The sequence below is a fragment of the Carassius carassius genome, chromosome 9, assembly GCF_963082965.1.
Source record: "Carassius carassius chromosome 9, fCarCar2.1, whole genome shotgun sequence".
Lineage (NCBI taxonomy): Eukaryota > Metazoa > Chordata > Actinopteri > Cypriniformes > Cyprinidae > Carassius > Carassius carassius.
This window is the reverse complement of record NC_081763.1, coordinates 14115106-14129077: the sequence shown is the minus strand read 5'-3', so window position 1 is coordinate 14129077 and position 13972 is coordinate 14115106. Positions and strand designations below refer to the sequence as shown.

At 39.2% G+C, this 13972-nt stretch overlaps 3 protein-coding genes across 6 annotated transcripts in view; all 3 read right to left on the bottom strand.

Annotated features, from left to right (window-relative positions):
* Nucleotides 1-649: 649 nt before the first annotated feature.
* LOC132149010 (protein NATD1) lies at nt 650-3161 on the bottom strand. 2 transcript variants are annotated; one of them, XR_009434993.1, is made up of 4 exons: nt 2878-3161; nt 1920-2038; nt 1649-1815; nt 650-1555 (listed from the first exon to the last, which is right to left on the bottom strand). XR_009434993.1 is itself a non-coding variant. In XM_059557874.1 (3 exons), the coding sequence occupies exons 1-3, from the start codon at nt 2972-2974 to the stop codon at nt 1699-1701; spliced, it is 333 nt and encodes a 110-aa protein (XP_059413857.1). In that variant the 5' UTR covers nt 2975-3159; the 3' UTR covers nt 650-1698. The 2 variants fall into 2 exon arrangements, 1 of the variants encoding a protein (XP_059413857.1); XM_059557874.1 differs by having other exon boundaries at nt 650-1815; nt 2878-3159.
* Nucleotides 3162-4410: 1249 nt separating this feature from the next.
* Nucleotides 4411-6992, bottom strand: LOC132149009 (probable phosphatase phospho1). Its single transcript, XM_059557873.1, has 2 exons — nt 6506-6992; nt 4411-5584 (listed from the first exon to the last, which is right to left on the bottom strand). The coding sequence occupies exon 2, from the start codon at nt 5524-5526 to the stop codon at nt 4672-4674; it is 855 nt and encodes a 284-aa protein (XP_059413856.1). The 5' UTR covers nt 5527-5584; nt 6506-6992; the 3' UTR covers nt 4411-4671.
* A 1197-nt stretch (nt 6993-8189) lies between these two features.
* LOC132149008 (zinc finger protein 652-like) overlaps nt 8190-13972 on the bottom strand; it is a 32036-nt gene continuing 26253 nt past the window's right edge. For all 3 annotated transcript variants that reach the window (XM_059557872.1, XM_059557870.1, XM_059557871.1), the window contains 2 exons: nt 11718-11862; nt 8190-10688 (listed from right to left, as the gene is read on the bottom strand). In XM_059557872.1, the coding sequence (XP_059413855.1) occupies nt 10111-10688; nt 11718-11862 (723 nt within the window). In that variant the 3' untranslated portion in view covers nt 8190-10110. The remainder of the gene's footprint in view (nt 10689-11717; nt 11863-13972) is intronic.

Sequence of the window (13972 nt, the reverse complement as noted above, 5' to 3'; positions counted from 1 at the left end):
TTATAATAAAACAGATATATATATTTTTTAAATGTCAAAAACAAAATAACTAAAACTGAAAATATAAAGATATAAACTATAATTGTATCTCTATATGATACTTAAAATTGAAGGAAACAAAAAAAAAAAGCTTTTTGGAATAATTTATCCTAACCTCTAAAAGGGTTCAGATACCTTTAGAATAAAATTTTGATTGTGCAGGATTTATTTTTTTGATATTAATGGAAAATATTTTAACAATAGCTTTTTTTACAGTCACTGTACTAAAAAACAATGCAAATTGAGTAAAACTGTTCACTGTTCAGCTATTTAAAAAGGACAGTTCACCGAAAAATGAAAATTGTCATTATTTACTCACCCTCATGTTATTTAAACCCGACTTGTTTTGTGTGTGAAAAAATAAAGATAGACCATTTTTTTTACCGTGCAATAAGTCAATTTTGTCTCTATCCCAACATCCGTCATAATATCTTTGTCTAATAATTTGTGCTTGACGGAAAAATGTCATAGGTTTGGAACAACATGATGGTGAATAAATGCACTGTTTATGAAATGCTAAATATTTAAATAAAAAATAAAAAAAATATACAAAAGTATACACAAAATGATAATGCACCATACTCATGGCCATAAACACTCATAAACCAAGTTTTATCTTAATTTTTTATTCAAAAATCATTAATAGTAATATTAAGAGTACATAAATGTGTAAAAACAGATGAAATTCAGGCATCTTTAGTCTGTTACATCACAAATTGACATAACAGAGCCCAGTTGTTTTACTTGAAAAAGATAACCTTCATTATCATCACAAGGAATACAACGTTCATCAATGGTGTCAGTACAGAACATGGCATGATGGTCTGCTCCGTGTGCTGCCTACCCTGCAAACAACCTTGCTTAGATCTTGCTTAAGGCAATTCATCAACTGACTTCAAATAAGACCCCTGGGAATTTTGGGAGTAACTAACATACACTGACATTCATACACTCATATCTGGTTATTCAACACACACACACACACACACCCAACCATCTGTAACAGAATCCTCTATGCAGAGGTGCTTTATGTTGTTTTTATAAAGTGTGCATCCTGAGAGGTTCAGCCCTGTGAGTATATGGGCAGGCGATTGTCACTAGTCTTAGCTCTTCACTGGCCAAAGAATACACAGATACACACATGCAGCAGCACAAGATCAGCCTAGAACATGCACAGAATGAAACGGATGGTTAGATTGTGATGCCCCTAAAACTTCACACCAGGCTGAGTGTGCACGCTCTGTGCATGTGGGAACTCAAGTACGTGTGTGTATTTCTCTCAAGAGCACCACTTAATCTGAAGGCGTAGGACCAGAGAGGCATATGGAGTCTAACATCACCCTTCTGATCATATCAAACAGTTCATATTTTGAGTTCATAACGAGTGTCATAATCCTCTCACTTTTCTGGATTGGCTCGAAAGTCTGCTTGAGTCATTGGGAAACTAGCCCACCTCAAAGTCCACACTCTTATCTTTCCCCAAGAAAACGTTTTGTAGTTTCAGATCTCCCCGCTTCTAAAATCACAAATAAAAAACAAATCTCTTTCTTTTGTGGAGTTTCAAGACCAGTCAGACAGATTAGGGAATCCCAAAAGATATCCAACCCACCCAATCCCAAATCATCCTATTAGAATGGAGATGGTCCCCATTTCTGGCTCTCAGTGGAGGACGTGCTCCAAGTAATGGGGGAGAGGGTTTTCTTTGACGTATTTCTGGATGTACCAGCAGGTCAAATGGGCTTTCAGGTCCTCCTCCACCACAAAGTCCATTGCAGCCTAGAAACAACAACCACAAACTGTATTTTAATACACTTCAACAAACAATGCAATATCATCATGTATGAACCAGTTCACACTGGTCTTGAGTAACTTTCTACAACCTTGGCCAGGTGTTTGGCGATCTCTCGTCCCCGGTAAGCTTCAGGAACCTCAGTGTGCTGCAGATCCACGGTCTTCTTCCCCACATACTCATACAGCAGAACAGCCTTGTCATGGGACCCTTCAATACAGACACAAATATAGAAGTCAGGGTACAGTAAACAAAGTTATTCATGAGCGTGAGGAACCGCTCAGTCAAACAGGATGTATGTCTGTGCTTTGTTTTTCTTTTTCACCGTCGCAAACGAGCGCTTTCCGGTGAAACAGTCGCATAATCGTGGGTTTATGTCATTTCTGTGAATACAAACGCTTTGTTTTCGTGTTAAAACCCGTAAGATATAAATAAAACGCAAGTCTGTTCCCGTTCCTCTGTTCTCGCTGGTTATATAGAGAATGACAGAAACGTAACGACATGGGTGTTTGCTTTGTACCGACAGAAAGATGATGGAACAGGAAGTAGCCTAAAACAAAGTCTGCATGGGATGGCTAGCGGGGAAGCTAGCAACTTAGAAACTGATTCAGTCGGAGAGGAAAACAAAGCTTGTGTTAGAGCAGTGACAAACGAGATTTACTGCGGCTCTGTGCGTCAAAACAAAACAAATAAAACTGCAGCAATCATCGGACCAATGCGACTCATTAAACGCTTGTCAAAACGCTAACGTTACTAACAACCCAGAAAGATAAAGACTAAGCTGAAGCTGGAAAAAAATTAGTGCCATTCGATCCAACGAAACAACTAGTTAATGTCATATTCAGTTAAGTAACGTTCCTGGTATCGAATCATGTACCGATATTTAGGTCATTCGTACTGTATAACGCTACCTGGGACGGGTTTGATCAGATAATACGTTGACCATGTTGAGAAGCGAAATATAATAAACAAAAGGCATATTTTGCAGGCGAGCGCGCGGTGGTTTGTCCTCCTTCCCCCAATCTCGTTATATCTGACGCATTACTGACCGTTCAGTCGGATGCTGAATTGTCGTCTTTTCTTGTCGTGCTCCACTCGGAGAGGACTGTTGATGTCGAGGACGCTCATCTGTGCAGCCTGGGCCATAACGACTGTGTGTCTGCTGTCTGGGGGAGCTGTGTGTCAGCGTGCCACGGCTGAGTCCACTGCGATGAGAGGCGCATTCATGCCTCGCCGAGGTGAGGACGAACATCTGATCCTACGAAAAACACGCCGTCCACGGAAATCAGCTGTGAGGTCACGTGCTCGCCGCTGACCAATGAGGACGGACGCTTGGTTTTTGATGCGAGCTGTCTCTTTAAAAAGAGCTTGGTAAGCGGCCGTAAGGTGGAGATAAATGTTTGTTGTTCAGTTTTCTTCATGAACGATATTTTACGCCGCAGGCACGTTGGAAATGTATTTCAAGATATAGTAGAAAATATGGCAAAGGTATTTTAGAGGAAAAAATAGAAGCATGTTTTCTCTATTCTTATGTACTGCGTAACCAAAATCAAAATAATATCATATATGGTGATGTATTTAGTAAACTAATTATTTTATAACTGTAACGTTACTTAAACGGGCCTAAAATAAGAGAGCATAGTTGCTTTGATATAAATGCTAATTTAAAATGAAATAATCGATTATATATATATATATATAATTATTATTGCCAGGTGAAGTGCATTTTAGAGGGGGTCGCTTTAAGAGTTTTATTGTCATCTTTATTAATAATACTTTTTAATTAGCATAGAATTTTATTAAATTACAAGGGTGACCATCTCCCTCATGTCTGAATTCTGGAATAATTAATAGTCCAGTTTGTATCTAATTTGTTTTCTTTATAGCGGTTAATGCTATATTTCTCAAAGCTTTCTGTGTGTCAGTTAGTCAGATTCAGATTATACAAAACAACATGTACTGTGAAAAGTGTTACCCAAGTCAACATGACTTAAGTTGATTCTGGAGTTCGATCTCATTGTGTCTATAGATATCCTGAAAACCATGTAAGACACATGACAGGTGCTAGGGAAAGGGGTCAAAACCTACTCGGACACAGAGTTGAATAAATGGCTTTATATCCATGCTGGTGACTCACATACAAAGTTCACAGACTTTGCATAAGAGAAATTAACAAACACACAACCAAACACAAATACTTAAAAATCACAGGTTAAAAAAACTACAGCACATCCTGCCAACAGAGGATGGGTTCAAGTTTACTAATAAAAACCATAGCATACAATACATACAATAGTTTGATTGCAAATACTAACAATTGGAAGTTATTTCTCATTAATAAGATAAATTTCACATATATATATATAATCACATATAGCACCTCTCAGATATGCATATTTAAAACTACAAAAGAACAATACAAGATATTTAGATTTATGTTTGAATTACAGTACAATACAGGAATTGGTCCTAATCATAATTGATTGGTCTTAATTATAAAAAAATAATGCATTTAGGGATAGACTCTACTGACCAGTGTTAGTGTTAATGCAATTATTATTATTATTATTTTTTTAATAGTCTAAGATTCTGAATCATACACACTAACACGTACACAATATATTAATCGTTGTATGGATGTGTTTGTGTATTTGCATGTAAGTTTATAGCGGGTTCATTTGAACTGCACCAACAACATCTTAATAAAAGACCCTTATCACCCTGGCAGTTTCAGCCAATACAACCAAGTTGTTTCATACTATCTGGCAAAACCAAAAGAGTTTGGAATGTACTCAAGAAAGCTCTATACATTTTTAGGGCTTCATTTAGGTATATGTATATATTTAGGGCCTCTCTAATATTTTTCTCAGGGTGTTGATGACATCTTCTCCACTGTTCCAGGGCACCACACTGGCCTTGAACTCTCCAGGTTTGGCTTCCTCCATCTCTTGGATCAGTTTGTGCATTGGAAAGTCCCGGCGTGGGAATGCTATATCACCCGGTGACAGTGTGAGTGACGGGCAAAAGTCATTGGCCCCATCACCCACATACAAAACCTTCTGGTACGGCCGTCCGCTCCTCTCTCGCACACGCTGGGCCACGTACTGCCTCACCACCACTGCTTTGCACATGTTCGCTGGGCATCGCAGGCACTTATGAGAGTGGAAGGGGCGAAGCTGCAGCTGCCCGTTATCATCAAAGTGAGCTGGATTGGTGAAAATACGCAGAAAAAGCGGGCGGAAGCCCAGGTGCTCCAGCCATGTCTCAATGAAGACCGTATTAGCATCTGACACACAAACGACTTCAAAGTCCCTTGATGGCTGGGAGAGCAGGAAATGCATCAAAGTGGGAATGCCTGGGCAGGGAGGGAGTTTCTCCACTGTGCCTCGAATATCTGCCGGGGTGATGCCCTGTTCGGAGAGGTAGGCCAGCACACGCTGCATGTACTCATTGTAGCGGCCGGAACGGTAGGTGTCCTTCAACCAGCCGGGCAGGACTCCACCAGGCGCCACAGTAACCATAGAGTCATCGCTGCACTCATCCACCAGGGTCTCATCAAAGTCAAAGAATATAAGGAAACGCCTGTCATTAGGAGGCGGAGCTTGAGCTCTGCTTCTGTGTTGTTGGTGGTGCTCCTCCACTCCTCTAGGAGGATGGGGCGGGGAAACGCAGCAGCTGAAGACAGAGTCCCTCATCATGGGTAGGAGTAAAGAACAGCACAGATGTCTTTTTCTTCTGCTCTTTTCGCTATGTCCACTGCAAATGAAAAGAGCACTCCAGTTATGCCAGAACTTTAAGCAGACAAAAGAACCCAGCTGTGAAATGAAACATTAGCCCTATTATTGAGCAATATTGAAAATTTACAAAGTCTTATAAAATTATTATGATTCATAGCATAGCATCCTTCCATTTTTTTCCTCCAAAAAATAGTTATTCTTCAAAAAGAGCCCCCCCCCCCCCCCCCAGATACAGGGTCAAATATTTATACACACACAGCTTATTTGTGCTTTTCTTGAATTTAATATATTTATATGAAGCACTGATTTATTGTCTGAGTGTTTAGGGGTATTAAGTGGTAATCTCCTAAGAAAAGGAATACTGAATGAAACGGGGGAAAAAATTATGATGGGTCTCATCAAGCACACTTTTAACTTCTGTATCTATACTTATGATGATGCAACTCGCATCTTTTCACATTAATTAAATCGCTCCGTAGTGTTAACATATAACAGAAGAATAGAAATTTGCCAACTCACTCAGAAATGTCAAGCGAGAACAGTCTCGTTAACAGTGGACGTTCACAAAATGTACTGTTAAACGAAAAAGCCGACTGCCACAGAAGTAGATGACAGCGTGATTATTTATGTCTCGCTCTAATGGCTTATAATCAAAGTCAGTTACGTAGCATGTTTCTATGACCTTGGTTTCACTTTACATGCATTGCAGTACAGATGATGCAACAGATGCACCTGGTTTTTCGTGCGTTTCAATGCTTGGATCAAGGTAATGTTTTAAGTTTAGCATATAATTAGACTACAAATTAATTTAAACTATGTGTAAAAATAGTAGGGCTATATAATGAATACGGTAATAGCACCATAAAGCCCACAGCATATAAACAGACATGCAGGACAGAAAATAATAGAATAATTGTCAAGTAAAAGAGCAGCAGACTACCTTGAGCCGGACGTCCAGTTTAGATGTTCATCACTACCGATCGCTGTTTTCTGCGTCTGCCCGGCTTCTCAAAAGTGCTGGAGATTTTTATGGTCCGATCCTGCTCCACGGAACCACAGTGACGCGCATCAGAGGAGCCCCGCCCCTCATCCATCACTGTATGATCCAAACCCACTGAGAGTCGCAGCGATTCGCTACTCTACACACCAACAACAGCTTTCCGACTCAAGAGCTTTTACAGATAACACACACAAAGAACAACATTACATTAATAAAGGTAAATAAATAAGTCAAAACAAATGCCGAATTGAAGTCTGCATATTTGTAAACAGTGTACAGCTAAAGCGCAGAATGACCGTGGGGTTCATCAAATAAATAAATAAACAAACAAACATTCTGTTATTTTGTGACTAAAATAAAATTGAGAATTTTAAATTGATTTTAATGTGGATGTAGCCTAATTTAATCTAAAATGAGTGCAGTTTGGTCACGGTTTAGTCTTGCAAGAACATCCCGTAGCCTACTTTCTTCCTTCCAGAGAAATGCTAATGACAGCCTGTTAAAAAGAAAAACAGAAAAGGGAGGAGGAATGAAAAAGGGAACTGGTTTGCCATGATCACCATTCATAGACAGGAAAGTCTTAATGCTTCATGGCGTTAATGTCAGTCTATAGCCTAGACTCTAGATTCAAATGAACTGTTGTGCACAGGTACAAAGAGAAAGATGAGACTTGGTTTATTCCTAGAGAATAAGGGCAATGCATTTGTACCCATATAAACAGATGGCGATATCAAACCTGTGACACTGTGAAAAAAAACAGTGAATGCAAATCTGATTTGTTTCACTTTCATCACCGGAGTTCACCAAGTTCAGGGCACTCTAATCACGTGCTTAACTGATGGATTACTTCTGCATTCAACACACACGCGCACACACACACATTTGTTTTTGTGAAAAGTGGGGACATCCCATAGGCGTAATGGTTTTTATACTGTACAAACTGTATATTCTATGGCCCTACACCTAACCCTCACAGGAAACTTTTCCTTTCTCAAAAAAAAAACAAAAACAAAAAAAACACTCATTCTGTATGATTTATAAGCGTTTTGAAAAATGGGGAAATGGGTTATGTCCTCATAAGTCACCCTCTCCTTGTAATACCTGTGTCATACCCATGTCATTATACAGAGTCGTGTCCTGATATGTCACAAAAACACGCACACACACACACACACGTTGGGTTTCCATGTTTTATGGGGACATGTGTAATGGTTTGTATACTGTACAATGTATTATCCCTTACCCTCACACAAAATCTTCTGCTATTTTAGTTTTAAAAAAATCAAACATATAAAATAAATAATTCTGTTTGATTTATAAGCTGTTTTTCACATGGGGGCCAAAAAGGTCCCCACGACGAGGATTTTGGATATTGCATCTTTGTGGACACACACACACACACACACACAAACACATTAATCAGTGCGAGACTAAAACCAAAGCAACTTGCATTTAACTTATCTCTATATATATATATATATATATATATATATTCTATATCTATATATCTAATTTTCACTAAACACTTTAGTCATTAAAAATGCCCCACTTTTATACAGCTTTCAGTCTATACCAAACACAATTACGTTGTACACATACACAAATTCAGACAAGAGAGTTGTGCTTGTGGCTAATTCATTTTTTACTTTAAAGTTAGCAGAAAGTGTTAAATGAACAATATAAAAAAGGCCCAACGTTAATGCAAGTCCATCATGTTGTCTCAAAAACAGGAACAATACAAAACAGAACTCAATGAATGTCAGATGCTTCTGTACCAGACACAAATGCTAAAAAGAAGTCGAGAGGGTAGAGAGGATGAGAAAAGATTTGATTAAAAACACCCCACAAGAATAATTATTAATATGGTCTGCTTATTATTCTTATCTAGCAAGGTTTTATTAGAAAGTGCATTCAATCAACTGATGGAGACTGGAGAGAATCAGACAAAAAGTAGCCCAAAACACATTTTGAGTAAAAAAAAAAAAAAAAAAAAAAAAAAATCATGACTGACCGCCACCTAAACCAATAAGAGTGCTTCTCAGGTGAGGAGGGCGGGGCATGAAGGCCAAACACAACTTCTTACAGGACAAACTAGAGTTCTCTGACATATAACAAAGGATCCCAACCAAATCCTAAGTGATTCTCCCCATTTTCCAACAGCCAGCCATCTTTCACATGTCAGACACACAATAAACAATTCTGTCAGTTGCGCAAACCTCTTACATAGCAGTAAAGTGCAGAGGACAGATAGCTTTGTCTAATGAGAGACAACAAAAATAATTCACAATCAATCTATCAATCAGCCGAGTCTGACTGACTCAAGACTTTCAATCACTTTATCTGTGCTGCTCCTAACGTCACACTATTTAACACATAAGCAACCATTTTAACACTCACTCACACAATGATCTGCTAGACAAACAATCATGTACCAGGAAAAGACAGAGCAACTAAAAAGCAGCTTTTGATACCAGCACCACAGGCATAAGATCAGTCAAAGACACACACACACACACACACACGTCTCCACTCCTACATTCGGTTGAATACATGATAAGAAACAAACCCTTTCTTCATCTTCCAACCCATGACACAAAATCTCACAAGCACACATCTTAATTCAACATAGACATCCGATTTTCTTTTTAAAAAGTCTCACAGAGCATGTTCATCTACTTTACACAAATAAAAATCTTGGTTAAGTGAGTTAGGTTCTATAGAACTTACAGTAAAACTAATGAATCATCTTTTTTTCGCCCTTTAGTTGCAGTCTTCCTATGACACATCACAGCATTGGTCTTCCTTAACAGTCTCAACCTCCAACTGAACACGTCAGAGAGCTACAGGCATTACCCAGTAAGAACATTTTTTTTATTTTATTAAAAAAACTCTGTCCAATATTTGAATAAAATCACTGACAACCACAATCAGGCAACAGAAACATTTCAGTCATACAGACTACTCTGAGTTTACTGCTTAAGTGCTCTACACTATGTTTTGTGTAATGACTCATGTTACATGTTTTGTATATGATTCATTATGTAGAACAGGAAAATTTGGGAAGACCTGCATTTCTAAAGAGGTTATACTGCATTTTTTAAAACCTGTGAACCTTTACCTGTGAACGATTGAACCCGTAGAACCTTTGCAACAGCAGCTGAGTCAAAAAAGAGTTAGAGAGAGAGAAACATGTTTGTGCCATTGAAATCCCAATGGCCCATCAATTTGATCGTTGGGACAGAGTTTGAAGCGAGGTGAAGTGAGCCAGAGTAATGCTTTAGGAAGTTTGCACTTGTGTTCTTGAGATCAGATCACAGAGATCAGCTGTCTAACAATCCTGTTTGGTCACGAGTGCTAGTGGCAAGTTGGTTTGTAGTATCAGTTTTGTAACAAACACACACACACACACACACGCTCACACACATATAAACATTTCATTGCATTTCACTAAGTTCCAGCTTCCCCATGCCATTCGTCTGTTCTGCTCTGTTCTCCAGTGAGCTCCTGATTTCACATTAGTAAGTTTGTGTATGAGAGAGTGTGTTTCAGTGGTGTTGCGTAGCGGCGCTCTGTCGCAGGTACGTGTTCTCATGCGCACAGTGGTTTATTGGCTCACTCTTGAAAAGGGCAGGGGGAGGGGGCAGGACAGACGGCTGCACTGAGATTTGCTGAGGGGCGTGGCTCGTCATGGGGGCGTGTCCTGTTTGATGGACAGTTTGTGCGGGGTGATGTTGTGAGGGCAGCGTCTGCATGTGTAAATGAGAGAAGCCATGCACAGGGACCACCCGTTGTGGTAGGGCCCCCCCCGCGGTGGGACTGATCATCACGGGGCCCATAGGCATTGACTGAGTGGGCTGGGCTGGGCTAGGCATGTGGCTTGAAGAAGGCATGTGGCCAGTAAGGTGAATGGGAAGTGCCATGCTGGCAGGCTGAAGGGTCACCGGGCTGGTGACCCGGAAGCACTTTTCTCGGTGTGCCTTGAGCATGTTGGAAAAGCGGAAACGCTGGCCGCAGATTTCACAAGGGTATGGCTTTTCCCCTGTATGCGTGCGTCGGTGCCGCTTCATATTGGGCCGACTGGTAAAACTCTTCCCACAGATCTCACAGATGAATGGCTTCTCACCTGAAGAGAAGCAGAAGGATGGGAGAGAGAAATATCAGATCTTGTTTCCTTCACTGGGAGTAAAGCTACAAGGGCAGCAGGACTTAAACATGTGGTGTCTGATGTTATTATAGAGAACATCTGGGAGTGTTTAACCACAAGAGTTTAAATGTGTCTTGTCCTCTACAAGGGCAGACTTGAAGAAGCAACTGGAGGATACAGAAGACATCAGGAAGACTCGTACACGTACAGAATAACCAATACACTACTAGAATTCTTCAATAAACCTGTTTGAATTAAGGAACACAAGACTGACACTTTAGACTTTAAGTCTTTTCAACCAAACTAAATAAACAAACTTTTTAGAACGGAACCGTTCTACTCTTGTAGTATGCAATTTGTTTTAGCACAGAATGTACATTTTAAAATATTTTACAATTGCTTTTTATTGATACAAAAAACACATTTACAATATCCATATTTTTATTTAGCTAAATGGGTGCATGATGTTATATTAAACAAATAGTGCTCCAATAAATTTCCAATATGTTTGTGTTGGTCTAGCTACCAGAATATACATTTATGGCCAACCTCAATTTCACTGTAGTCCTAAATGCTAATTCACTTGCATTATATGGACTCACAAAGATGGATAATTTTTGTGTTCCACAGAAGAAAGTCAGTCATATATGTTTGGGGCAGCTTGAGGGTAAGTAAATGATGGGAGAATTTATGCGAGGTAATTTATGCTGTTTTAATTAACTTTTAATTTAAATTTAACAATATGGGCCTGCTTCACTCAGTCTGACATTTAGATAGAGTGACCATTCTGCCCAAATAATTGTAACCTTAAAAAATAATAATTTTGTAGCATGTTTTTTTTTTTCACAAAAGTGTGTTTGTTGCAATGTTTTTTGGGGCCACTGTAAATTAGAATTATATTTTTTATAGTAACTAAAGTAAAAGTAACTTCCAAGTATAAAAGTAACTTCCAAGTATATGTGAAAGATAACAAAAGAGAGTCTATACTTTGACCATGGGTCAGCTCACCTGTGTGTGTCTTCATGTGCTCGTCGAAATACTGTTTCATGTTGAAGTCTTTGCCACACCACTGGCACATAAACTGCTTGTGTCCTATATGAATGCTCATATGAGACCGCAGCTGGTATTTGTACTGAAACCTCTCGTCACAGTTCTGCACACACACACACACACACACACACACACACACACACACACACACACACACACACACACACACACACAAACAGAAATAGACAGCGTGTGGGTGGATGCCATTTCAGCCTCACTTCAAATCAGGGCCAGACTGAAACAATCCCAACTTTGTAATATGACCATAATAACCTGTCATTACAGTTCATAAGCCTGTCATTGACATACTATTTATAAGAATCCGGGCACTCCCACTCGTTCAGACTCTCTCACACTGCACCCTCAAGTGAAACCAATGAGCCCCACCCGGACCACCCTTACGGGGTATAAACCCCCAATGCATTTCTAAGAAAAAGATGACCCAAAGTAGAGCTGAGGGAAAAACCAAAAGAGAATAGTATACTTTATTAGAGATTCTAAATTAGGGATGTTCATTTCCTAACAGAAAACTGACGATCATTAACCGATTATTAACTGACAAAATTATTTTAAATTATAATTGAATTAAATTAGAAAGGATAAGTGTTTGTGACCAGTTAAAAATACTAACATTTGTTTCCTGGGAAATAATTTTACATGCGCAAAAGGCAGCAAACAACAGAACATGAGGATTCACATGGTCTTCATATCACATCACGCACCTGCAGCACTTCTGAGAGCGGAGAAACACATAATAAAGCTAGGCTATATATAGCAAATAAATAGGCCTATACGAGAAATATTTATTTGAATAATAAATGACAAAAATGAACGAAAAACAAAGAGTTTTGGTTCATTTTTGTGCTGTGCGAACGGAAACAGACGGAAGAAAGCGGCATCCTATTTTTCTTTAGAATTATTTTACGCACAAAGTTTTGTTTTTATTGTGAATGTACACAAATAAAGGCAAACCGTTTACAATTCCGATTATCTTTATGACAAAGTAAAAGTTGCTTCCACTGTTAGAAATAAAAAAACTCAAGTGACTGCGCTTTGTTATGGAGTATTTGTTATGGAGTGAGGAGAACTAAAATAGCATAGCTATTTATAAACCATTTAACTGATTGTATTAATAGGTCAAAATTCTTAACTGTCGGTTAACGGTTAACCGGTTAAAATGAACATCCCTATTTAGGGAAGTAGTTCGTCCATCCACACTAGGGCTGTCTACAGGGCAGAGAAACTTTTTTTACTTAAAGGGTTAGTTCACCCAAATATTAAATTTATGTCATTAATGACTGAGGCCCTCATGACCCTCATGCCGTTCCAAACCCGTAAGACCTCCGTTCATCTTCGGAACACAGTTTAAGATATTTTAGATTTAGTCCGAGAGCTTTCTGTCCCTCCATTGAAAATGTATGTATGGCAGTGATGTGCGGGTTGTTACGAAATGAGCGGGTGTCTGTGGTCACGAGTCATCCAAAAATATTTGTAATGATATTCGGGTCGCGGTCGGTCAGGTCGTTTGAAATAAAGATGGCAATTAAACCTTTGTAATTTATATAGTATTAGACACAATTTGAAATACATTGGCCTACACTTTATTGGCTGAATAACTGGCGCAAATAGAGTGACCACCTGTCCCGCTTTACGTTGTACTGTACAGCAGTTTTACCCTTTGTCCAGCCTCACGCAAATTGAGCATATGTCCAATAGTGCAGAGGAGAGAAATAAAAGCGTTAATCGATAGGCTGAGTCGTGCATCAATCAAACTGATGTTGATTGTTGCATGAACGCCTCCTCAACATTTTGTCAACAATTTCAAATTGGGGAGCGCCCACGCAGTTCGGTCAGGTTAAGCAGTCATGACCAGTGTGGCCACGAAAAATAGAAGATGCACTTTTAATAGCGAATGGACCGCAACATACTCATGGTTAAGACCTGTAACGTTAGATGTCGAGCAGAGAGAGCTTTTTGCATTTTATTTATTCTGTGGCACATGGTGGAGAATACGACGTGAAGCGACATGGTGTATGTGAGTACCTCAGAAAAAAAGCACATCATCAAGAAACATGCAAATCAGTGCAATCGTTTTTCAATAAAACAAATGATCCACAGGCTGACAAAGTTTAGGCAGCAGATGTGACGAACATTTATCATGCCGTACATCACACACATTCATATCGCTCTACCGACTGCAGTAACAAGTTAGC